Source organism: Brachyhypopomus gauderio, chromosome 20 (assembly GCF_052324685.1).
Source record: "Brachyhypopomus gauderio isolate BG-103 chromosome 20, BGAUD_0.2, whole genome shotgun sequence".
Taxonomy (NCBI): Eukaryota; Metazoa; Chordata; class Actinopteri; order Gymnotiformes; family Hypopomidae; genus Brachyhypopomus; species Brachyhypopomus gauderio.
This window is the reverse complement of record NC_135230.1, coordinates 3,284,113-3,296,021: the sequence shown is the minus strand read 5'-3', so window position 1 is coordinate 3,296,021 and position 11,909 is coordinate 3,284,113. Positions and strand designations below refer to the sequence as shown.

Sequence of the window (11,909 nt, the reverse complement as noted above, 5' to 3'; positions counted from 1 at the left end):
TAGCCGGCAGCCACTTCCACAGGCATTAGGAAGTGTTGGACCTAGTTTGCAGTGTAAACCCCAAGATGGCCTTCCTCCTGTGCCTCCAATAGGGGGCGGTCTCGAGCTTTAGCTGTGGTCTGACACAGCTCTGCTTTTCAGGTGCTATGTTCAAAACAGACGACTACATACTGTACACTACATACTGCACTCAGTACTTACTGATACAGAGACCATGGGAGCATGTAGAAAATTGTGAGTTAAAAGAAAGAAAAATAATGAGAAACATTTTCTATATTTCATCTGAGAGACATTCATTAACTTGATAATCGTAAATACTCATTGGCTATGTGTTTGATATTTAGCTGTGTATTTACAGTCTACAGTGTAAAATTTTACTTAACTATCGTAGTTATGATTAGCCACAGATGAACTGCATACCGTGTTATAACACTTATTCAGTAGAATTTCATTTAAAGAACATCAGTAAGTTTATTAGTCAGGCGTGAAAATGGGTCAGGGGTTAAAAAGGTGAGAAGACCGGTGGTGGGGGGTTATGACAGGTGACGGGACGGGGATTACCATTACGCAAGGGCGTAGGAGCGGGTTTGACATGGGGGGGGGGGGGGACACATTTGCTATCAAATCAAAGCCCACCCTATCCTCTAAAATATTCATATAAACTGATTCCACTGTAGGTAAGGTAGTTAATCACTGTATGTATAGTGACATAGAACATTTGTGAAATTATGGTAAATTGCAAATAAATAAATAAACAATATACAACATTTTCTGTACTTATGTTTATTATTAGATAAGTCCAAATTAAAGGACACTTTATAAACTAAACAAGATACTCAATAATACATGATACTATTGTCCACAAACTTTAAATAAATTATGCATGCAATGTATGGATTATATTCAGATATAACCAAAAAACTTCTCTCTGCCTCAGAGGATGAAACATGGACTACTAAAAGCAACCTGACCAGAGCTTCCACTTGCCCAAATAATCCATGTACCTCTGAAGGCAAAGCACGAATGATCGCTGCAGCTTCTGCACTGTTACTGTATTTTTGTACCAGTACTCTCCTAATAAGGTGATGCATAATATTTAAAATAATATTAACAGGTTTGATTATGATTATTATTATTAATATTATGTCTAAACTCTATTGTATACTTATACTATCTCCACTCTTTTTCTTTTTTTTAACTCAGTGTTGTGTCCTATGGTTTTATTTTTTTCTTTGGTGGCATGCTGAAACGAAATGACAAAAAAAATGTATGTTAAGGTTTCCTGACTAGACAAGACTAACATTAATGTTAGACAGTAAGGCTGTGTCCCAAACTGCACACTCTGGAATATTACATACTGCACTACTGAAAGCACTTCAAACCATGGTGTCCTTTTATTTATTCGTTTGTTTATTTGTTTTATTTATTATATTTTATTTTTTACACATGTGTAGTGTAGTAGCAGTCTGCAGTTTGGGACGTGGGCAGAGAGTAATGTAACTTTACGTTTCAGAGAGCTTTCTGACAAGCGTTAGCTAACCCAAACCCTCCTAGTCTGTTAACAGCACATTACAATAAAGCTGTTTTATTGTCATATATATGGTCATATGTTTGGCTATTCATTGCTCTCATCACTGACCTCGCGTTTAACGCTGGCGCAAACTACCGACGCTGCAGCGAGGCGAGAGCTCGGGTCAGTGACGCTATGAGTGCGGGATATTTCTGAACATCTCAACACAAGCCTTAAGAAAGCGAAAGACCCAGAGAGTGCCTGACAAGTTGTAAAAATAAACACAGCGCGTGAATTGCGAACGCTGCCAAACCGCGTTTTTTTTGGATAAAAGTTTTTAAACAGTTTCCGCTTTTTGTGTGGTTTAATTTTTGGGTGGTACAAATCTACCTATTTCTGATATTGGGTGGCCAATATTGGGTGGCCAACTGTGTCATTGAAATTGCCGATTTCGGAAGTGTTCTGTTTGCTTATTAAGTCAATATGATAATTAAAATAAATGTCACCATTTTCAACTTCAAAACGGCGAATTTCGCCGATAGGTGACAGATTTTCATGCCTGTTAACTAGTTTCTTTTATTGCAGAAACATATTGTACATGTAACAGAGTTAAAATTAAAGTGGAATAAGCACCTGTGTGAATCCTGTCAAAATGAATATATGTGAAAAGAAAAAATATATATTGTTTCCATTTTAATTGCATATGTAGATAAGAGCTACATTACCCTGTATCCATATGTAATTTAAAGAGGTTCTGGTTCTTTTATCTAGCCTTCATGTGCTCCCTGCTTCAGTTGCATGGATGATCTGCTGTAAGTAGGTCATGCAGAGAGAGCTCCGCTGTTCATAATTTATTTCTAAAAAATATATATAAATATACATATACGTTTTCAAATGGTCCCGCCTCCCCCTCTGTCAGTCATGTCTTTTGTTTTGTTCTCTGAGTGTTTGGGTGTCTTTTATTTTGAAATTCCTAGTTGTCTCTGTCTTCACACCCCTGCCTTGTTCTCCGCCCCTCGTTATTGCTTTCTGGTGTGTCTTGTTGGGTTCCGTGTTTGGTCAGTGTATTTAAGTCCTGTGTTTGGTGTCTTGTGTTGTCGATTATTGTAAGTACTTGTTATTTTCATGCCTTTTGTAACCATGCCCTTTCATGTCTCCGCTGTTCTTTGTTTTCTTATTAAATCACGTCAAAATCTGCAATCACGTCCCAACCGTCACAATGGACGCAGCAGAAAATGGAGTGAGACCCGTACGTAGCTTACCCCCTCCCAAGGATGTGGAGGAATACAAGGCACAACTGGACTATTTGCAGTCGTGTCTCACTCTGGATGCTACAGGTGGACCTGTTGCACTGCCCTCGTTGACTCACTGCCTGGACAGATACGATCGTGAGGAGGATCCCGCTGATGGCTTTGTGCTACAGAGCAAGGCATACGTTCAGTTTTTGACATGCCCTCAGCCACCAGACATGGTCCTTGTGCTCTTCATGAGGACAAGACTAGAGGGAAAGGCACTTGAATGGGCAAACATCGTCCTTACTCACAGGACTGAGGAGGCCTGGACTGTGGAGGGGTTTTTCAGACTTTTACAGGCTAGGTTCTCCAGTGTTGCCCCCCTGGCCTTACAGTGTGTCGGAGACTGATAGCGATACTACACCCCTCCTGGAGAAGTCTTCGCCGCCAGCATGGAGGATCAATCCAAGACTGTTTTTGGGGGGTGCTGGGAGCCTATGCGTCAGGTCCTCACGTCTCCCCTAACCAACCACATTGGTGATGAGGGAACTGAGGAGTGGCACAAGTGCAACTCGTGTTCTTCTCCAGAGCCACGGCCAACGCACCCGTGCCAAAGGCCCAGGAGAGGCCTGCACTCGTGACCTGGAAGGGGTCACTGCCTTCTTGTAAAGTTGAGGGCTAAGCAGGTGGGACACAAATGCAGATTGAAGTGATTTTAATAATAAAACAACCAACACACAGAGGGGACATGAGACATACAAAAGGCATGAACATAACACATACTTACAATAATCAACAACACAGACCAAACACAGGACTTAAATACACTGACCAAACAAGGAACCCAACAATACACACCAGAAAGCAATAATGAGGAGCGGAGAACAAGGCAGGTGTGTGAAGACAGAGACAACTAGGAATTTCAAAATAAGACACTCATACACACAGAAAACAAAAGAAATTAATGACAGGGGGGAGGCAGGACCATGTGACATACTTGGAGAAAATTACAGCTATCAATGAGTTGTGATACTATACAGGGTTACAATAATTTTCTTGTCTCATAATTCACTAAATTTAATGCGTTATTTTACAACTCCATGAGTCGTTATTAGCACAAAACCCACGCTATATATACTAGGCGGTGGAGTGAGTTGTAAAGCAAGCTAATTTCTTGTAAACGTTGAATTGCACAATTACAGAACTCTTGTGAATGTGGGAATGATGTGGCTAGTTTTCTTTAATGTAATCACCATACAATCACAGTTTTCAGTTATTCGGGTTTTATTTTTTTGTCAACTTTATTAGTTTCTTTCGTATAGATCGATAGATGCTTTATTGTCACATCGTACAAGTACAAACTGAGATGACATTCCCTGGGACCCGTGTTAAGACACTGGGAGCCCTGAGTCAGAGAAGCCGCAATAGCACGATTCGTGCGCAGCCCTACCCTCTTTCAGGACGGGGAGAGAAACATAGAGAGATAACATTGGGAGGAGACAAAAAAAATATGACCACAGATTATTCTCACAAACAGGACAACAGTCTGTGTGCATGCAAAAAATCCCCATAGCACATACAGCATTGATAACACAGACAGTAAGCAGTGAGAGGCGTGATTCATTCAGAGAGGGAGGGGGGGGGGGGGGGGGGGGGGGGGGGCAGAGTTTGAGCACACAAACTCCCCTTGAGTCAGCAGTCTCCCAACTAATCCAACTTCACACGTAGAGCATTGATTCCATCCATGATCAAATCCAGCTAGTAAAATGCTTCCCACACTGACCAGCAATATACCTTCTCTCCTTTGTGAATGCTATTGTGTCGAAGGGAATCACTCCATCTATTAAATCTCCTCCCACACCCTGAGCAGCGATACAGCTTTGCTCCTTTGTGAATCCGCCAGAGTTTCAGATAACATTTGTGGATTCTCTCAGGTGTGAATGTGCCGGTGTTCATGGAGACCATGTCGTCGAGTAAAACCTTTCCCACACTCTGAGCAGTGTTATGGCTTCTCTCTTGTGTGAGTGCGCTGGTGTTGGTGGAGATGACTCTTTTGAGTAAACCGCTTCCCACACTCGGAGCACTGATAGGGTTTCTCTCCTGTGTGAATGCGCTGGTGTTGGTGGAGACTACTCTGTCTAGTAAAACTCTTCCCACACTCTGAGCAGTAATGCGGCTTCTCTCCTGTGTGAATGCGCCAGTGTCTTTGGAGAACACTCTGACTAATAAAACTCTTCCCACACTCTGAGCAGTGAAAGGGCTTCTCTCCTGTGTGAATGCGCCGGTGTCTTTGGAGATCACTCTGACTAATAAAACTCTTCCCACACTCTGAGCAGTGATACGGCTTCTCTCCTGTGTGAATGCGCTGGTGTCGGTGGAGATGACTCAGATAAGTAAAACTCTTCCCACACTCTGAGCAGTGAAAGGGCTTCTCTCCTGTGTGAATGCGCCGGTGTCTTTGGAGATCACTCTGACTAATAAAACTCTTCCCACACTCTGAGCAGTGAAAGGGCTTCTCTCCTGTGTGAATGCGCCGGTGTCTTTGGAGATCACTCTGACTAATAAAACTCTTCCCACACTCTGAGCAGCGATACGGCTTCTCACCTGTGTGAGTGCGCTGGTGTTGGTGGAGATGAATCCATTGAGTAAAACTCTTCCCACACTCTGAGCAGTAATATGGCTTCTCTCCTGTGTGAGTGCGCCGGTGTTTGTGGAGACTACTCTGTCTAGTAAAACTCTTCCCACACTCTGAGCAGCAATACGGTTTCTCACCTGTGTGAATGAGATGGTGTCGATGGAAATCACTCCATCTATTAAATCTCTTACCACACTCTGAGCAGCGATACAGCTTTGCCCCTTTGTGTATGCGCTGGAGAGTTTTGGATAACATTCGTGGATTTCTGAAGCTGCGTTTGGGTGCCAGATTCTCATATTTAATTTGTCCTGACTTCAGCAGTCTGACATACTCCTCATGGTGACATGTCCTGATGTGTTTGTGGAGATACAGTTGAGCTGTATAGGAATGTGGACACACAGAGCAGGAGAAGACGTGCAGGAGTGCAGAAGAAGATTTGAGTTCTGGAAGAGAAAAAAAAAACAAACTTAGTGGCAGCTACAGCGTTATTACTGGGCCATACATAATAAACACAATAATCATACAGAACATCATATGAAACAGGAATAATGTAAGAAAAAGATGTTTTATGGAGTAACAGGAAGCCCCGCCTCCTTTAAGCCCCGCCTCCTTTCCCTGTGGTCTTTTTGGGTTCATGCCTGCCACTGGTTGTTGTGATGTAATCCTATCCGGCGCAGTCATGCACAGATGCTACATTAGCGCTGTGGCTATTATCAACAATCAGGTTGTAGCACAATGGCTGACAGTGATAAAGTGAACTCAACCAATAGTACTTCCATTCATTGATATACACTGCTCAAAAAAATAAAGGGAACACTCAAATAACACATCCTAGATCTGAATGAATGAAATATTCTCATTGAATACTTTGTTCTGTACAAAGTTGAATGTGCTGACAAAATCACACAAAAATCATCAATGGAAATCAAATTTATTAACCAATGGAGGCCTGGATTTGGAGCCATACACAAAATTAAAGTGGAAAAACACACTACAGGCTGATCCAACTTTGATGTAATGTCCTTAAAACAAGTCAAAATGAGGCTTAGTATTGTGTGTGGCCTCCACGTGCCTGTATGACCTCCCTACAACGCCTGGGCATGCTCCTGATGAGGTGGTGGATGGTCTCCTGAGGGATCTCCTCCCAGACCTGGACTAAAGCATCCACCAACTCCTGGACAGTCTGTGGTACAACGTGACGTTGGTGGATGGAGCGAGACATGATGTCCCAAATGTACTCAATCGGATTCAGGTCTGGGGAACGGGCGGGCCAGTCCATAGCTTCAATGCCTTCATCTTGCAGGAACTGCTGACACACTCCAGCCACATGAGGTCTAGCATTGTCCTGCATTAGGAGGAACCCAGGGCCAACCGCACCAGCATATGGTCTCACAAGGGGTCTGAGGATCTCATCTCGGTACCTAATGGCAGACAGGCTACCTCTGGTGAACACATGGAGGGCTGTGTGGCCCTCCAAAGAAATGCCACCCCACACCATTACTGACCCACTGCCAAACCGGTCATGCTGAAGGATATTGCAGGCAGCAGATCGCTCTCCACGGCGTCTCCAGACTCTGTCACGTCTGTCACATATGCTCAGTGTGAACCTGCTTTCATCTGTGAAGAGCACAAGGCACCAGTGGCGAATTTGCCAATCCTGGTGTTCTCTGGCAAATGCCAAGCGTCCTGCACGGTGTTGGGCTGTGAGCACAACCCCCATCTGTGGACGTTGGGCCCTTATACCATCCTCATGGAGTCGGTTTCTAATAGTTTGTGTAGACACATGCACATTTGTGGCCTGCTGGAGATCATTTTGCAGGGCTCTGGTAGTGCTCCTCCTATTCCTTCTTGCACAAAGGCGGAGGTAGAGGTCCTGCTGCTGGGTTGTTGCCCTCCTACGGCCTCCTCCACGTCTCCTGGTGTACTGGCCTGTCTCCTGGTAGCGCCTCCAGCCTCTGGACACTGCGCTGACAGACACAGCAAACCTTGCCACAGTTAGCATTGATGTGCCATCCTGGATGTGCTGCACTACCTGAGCCACTTGTGTGGGTTGTAGAGTCCGTCTCATGCTACCACGAGTGTGAAAGGACCACCAACATTCAAAAGTGACCAAAACATCAGCCAGAAAGCATAGGTACTGAGAAGTGGTCTGTGGTCCCCACCTGCAGAACCACTCCTTTATAGGGGGGGTCTTGCTAATTGCCTCTCATTTCTACCTGTTGTCTATTCCATTTGCACAAGAGCAGGTGAAATTGATTCACAATCAGTGTTGTTCCTAACTGAACAGGTTGGCTTCACAGAAGTGTGGTTGACTTGGAGTTATATTGTGTTGTTTAAGTGTTCCCTTTATTTTTTTGAGCAGTGTATAAATATGCCATCATCCAACGTGAATAGATCCTATAATACCTGTAATGATCCAACTATTTGGTAAGTAATTTAACTTCTAAACAAGCCGATTTCCTCCTTAGAGTTATAATAATCATTCTAGGCTAATCTCAGGCCTCCTCAATAGTTATGTTTTGGTTAACACTGTGTTTAATTAAACTTGCTTAACTCACCTGGTATAAAATCATTCTTATTATTACAATCATCATGTCCACCATGGATGCAGTCCACCAGTCTCACTGAACACATCTTTAATGGAGTCTGCGGTGTGTGATGGTCTCCAACATTACAGTTAGATCCCAGGGACTCTATGGGGTTTGGGTCGATTTTATCCACAGGAGACATATTGATTTCATCCTGTATCTCCTGCTTTATGTATTGGTAATCAGTGTTACAGTCAAGTTCCAGTGTTTCTGTGGGTTTTGTTTTCATTTCACACACTGGAGACAGACTGGATACATCCTCCATGTCCTGTGGTGTGTGCTGGACTCCAGCGTTACAGTCAGGTTCCAGTGTCTCCATGGGATTTGCTTCAGGATAACACACTGGATTCTGACTGAGTATATCCTCTGTGTCCTGTGGTGTGTGCTGGTCTCTCTGACCATAGTCTTGAGTTTCTCTTTGGTTTAGTTCAGCTTTACAGACACTGCACAAAGTGGCAACATCCTTCTAGACAAAAGATCACAAAAACATTATAAACTTAAACAGGGCAAACACAGTGTAAATATGGAGTTATTCATACATGAAACAGCAAACATGATTCTGCACCACTTGAAGGCATTTGATTAACACCATAAACACATGCGTATGTTTTAAACATGCAAAATACTTTTTTGGTGTAAACAATTTCTTCAATCCAATGACACATACCTCTTTAGAAAGATTTTCTGTTTGCTGATTCAACTTTCTCTCCAGCAATTCAATCACTTTTCTCAGTTCACAGACTTCAGTTTGTAGGTTTCCAATGTCCTCCATGGAGAGGTCAGTCCCTACTGACTTTGTGCAGGATGTTTCAGAGTCACATAACAGGTGTAACTCCAGCAGAACCTCTCCACCCTCCTCTCCACCCTCACTGCTGTCAGCAGACATCTGCAGTGGTGGAACATGAGAAACTGTTTAATTGAATGAAGGAAAAAAGAACATGCACACAACTACTTGTACAGAACACACTGTTGTGGTTCGATATGTTATTTAAAATGGTGGGTATTGTCAAATAACTGTATAGTAGTTTCCAGTAGGGCCTGGTAGTTCAATAAGTACAGCAAGTGAAGTTATTCTAGCTTTACAGCTGAAGCAGTTACAAAATCAATGGCTTCCTATGGGAGGATGGAGGGATTAATAGAAGGACAGAGATAATAGATGGATGAGTACAGTCAATATGGAATGCATTTTGGTGTTTGGGGTCAGCTACTGTCTACTGTCACCAAGTATGATCATCATAACTTGAAAATTAAGAGAGTGATTAAATCAATGTAGGGATGTAGAGATGAAAAAGAATGAATAACTATAAGAAAATAATGGGCTGTTTAAGAACATATTAGAAAATGTAAGCCCATATTTAGCATATGTACAGTTGACTCAGTACAGCAGATTTAGTTGTACTATCTATACAGCTGAAGGGGTTATAAAGTCAATAGAGTGATGGGTAAAGGACGAATATCCTATATATATATATATACATAGTAATAACATATACAACAATAACATATATACAACACAGGAGCTAAAAGGCAGTGAAAATTAATTGAAGAAAATGGATGAAAAACAAGGAATGAAAAAGAAGGGATCAAAGTGAGAAGAGTTTTAGCGCACGTGGAACACTTCGTTATAAAAAAATTACAAGCACATGTTGAATGAAATTTGACTTTTATTTGTCACATTCTCTAAACGTGAGTTTTAAATGGAAAAAAGTCACGCAGCCGACTGATAAAATTCATATACAATATTAACTATATACAGTCATGTCCTTCAGTTAACTTCTGTTTACCCTCCACTGTCTGCAGGCCTTGTTGCATATATTTTGCAATTAGTAAATCAATAGGCCTATAGGCCTACAATTAAGACAGTAAAAGACCGTAAAGTAGGAGAAGGAGTTATAGGCTACTGAGTGTTGTCATTACATGAATGCAGATGGGCATTTTTCACAGGTAATGGGGAACTTCCCGTTTCTTCTTTCACAAATGAATGTGTTAATTTATGTTGCCTAACAAAACCTATACAACAGAAAACGTTCAGCTTAACACATAGATTTGCAAACTCTACCTTAATTATTTGTATGTGGTCGTCCTCACGTTATCTATCATTGATTTGGGCTAGAGCGACTAGTTTATCAGGTGACCAGTCGGCTAAAATGCTTAGTAGTTTGGTGCTGTATGAGACATTTAACTACACAACAAAATTATTTCACGTTGGGCTTAGAGGGCAAACGGTACGATTTGACTTGATGTGTATGTGACCTGGCTGGTGGGGCACGGGAGAAGAAGTCTATCTGTGACCGTGTGTGATGTGCTGAAGACGCTTCCTTCCACTCGCTGAACTGAACTGCTGCTGCAGCGCATCTGGTGTTAAAGGAAGAGAGAGGTCGGGTGTGTGCGAGGTGGGGGCTCATTTCAGGGCATTGTTTTTAATCGCTCAGGTTTTCAAAAGTTCATTTCAAACCGACCTCAGTAAAATGATAATAATAATAGTTAAAAAAAAAACCGAAGTTTCAAAAGGGCACTTTCGTTGATAAAGGGCAGAGCCACCCGATGTCTATGTGTGCACACCACTGTTCACGTAAATGCTTGAAATCAGATCGCAAGGAGGTGAACGAACGCATGCACTGTACACGCTAGGAAATGACTGTACGAGCGACTATTAAACTATTAACGACGAGCGATTACTAACCGCACGGAAAACGTCCTCAAGACACTCAGAGAAACAGCACGACTGAGAAGTCAAAGTAACACCGTTAAACGCACCAGAGCTACTGCGGTGTGTGCGACCAACGTCCAGATTGCGCGGCGGGTCGCGTTGGGTCTTTGTGTAGCGCTTCACACTTAATTCAGCAACCCAGGGTCTTTGGTATTAGAAACGTGCATAAAACCCAACGTGAAAACCACATACAAAACACATTTATCCTATAAATTCATACAGGATGTTCATCCATGAGACGAACATATGGCTGAGGTATTTAAATTTTAGTTAAACTTCCGTCCCAGTCAGGGTGCAGAGAATTTGTAAAGTTGCTCCGCAAAGTCTTCCGGGTTTATTTGACGCAAGAGGATGTCCGCGAGTTTTCAAAACATAGTCAATGGATGAAAATGAATTGGGTGTATGCAGCTAAAATGAAATAAATGAATAAAAATAGTTTCTTGGTCAGGGTCTTCCATTCATTTTCGAAGGAAGAGTACAAAAATAAAATAATAAAAATAAAAATAAAAAATAAAATATTGTGGCATGGTGTTGGAAGGAGAAGCAGGAAACCGATCCATTTTAACACAATAAAGCTCTTTTATTTAAATTGCCATAGCAACATAATTTACGCATGACGCCGCGATCACGTAGAACAGACTCAACTCGTACATGAAACATGAGGGAATGTCATAAATGCGACAACATTACACACACATGGCAGAGAGGTTCCGACAGAGTACAACTACATAAACTGACACGGGGTAACTTAAACTAACAGCACAAACAATCAATCAACCGACGCTACACAGCCCTCTCGCAAGAGGTCAGACATCCCCGGCGACCACTCCAGGATACAGCAGTACATCATCACAGCCAGAGCCGGCCCTGGGTATAATTCCTTTTCTACCCTGGGCACCACAGTTACTTCTGCCTTTTTGACGTCTTTACGGGGAGCTGTCACTCACAAACAAACAAACAAAAAAAAAAACCGCATGCATGCGAGCCCCCCCCCCCCCCCCCCCCCCCCCCCCCCCCCTGGACAGATGGCGCCCCTAGCATTTGCCTATATTGCCTAATGAAAGGGCCGGCCCTAATCACAGCATTACACATAGCAAGAATATGGTACAACATCACCACAGCATAAATGCAGTGTTAGAAATGCAATGCAGTGTCATAACAATGTCAGGAGGTCCAGCACAACAGAACATCATAATAAACAATTTTTTTTCTTTAAATATCCAAAAATGCAGAA

At 42.5% G+C, this 11,909-nt stretch overlaps 1 protein-coding gene across 1 annotated transcript; it reads right to left on the bottom strand.

Moving 5' to 3' along the window:
- Positions 1-3,440: 3,440 nt before the first annotated feature.
- Positions 3,441-10,950, bottom strand: LOC143484178 (uncharacterized). The gene is made up of 4 exons (XM_076982795.1): positions 10,025-10,950; positions 8,633-8,851; positions 7,936-8,431; positions 3,441-5,820 (listed from the first exon to the last, which is right to left on the bottom strand). Exons 2-4 carry the CDS (start codon positions 8,849-8,851, stop codon positions 4,745-4,747), a joined length of 1,791 nt encoding a protein of 596 aa, XP_076838910.1. The 5' UTR covers positions 10,025-10,950; the 3' UTR covers positions 3,441-4,744.
- Between the last annotated feature and the right edge of the window lie 959 nt (positions 10,951-11,909).

Excerpts from the sequence above, each read along its gene's own strand:
- LOC143484178 (XM_076982795.1), bottom strand. The coding sequence starts at position 8,851 with ATGTCTGCTGACAGCAGTGAGGGTGGAGAGGAGGGTGGAGAGGTTCTG. Across the intron at positions 8,432-8,632 it reads CAGAAAATCTTTCTAAAGAG|AAGGATGTTGCCACTTTGTG; the intron begins GTATGTGTCATT and ends TCTTTTGTCTAG. Across the intron at positions 5,821-7,935 it reads TAAGAATGATTTTATACCAG|AACTCAAATCTTCTTCTGCA; the intron begins GTGAGTTAAGCA and ends TTTCTCTTCCAG.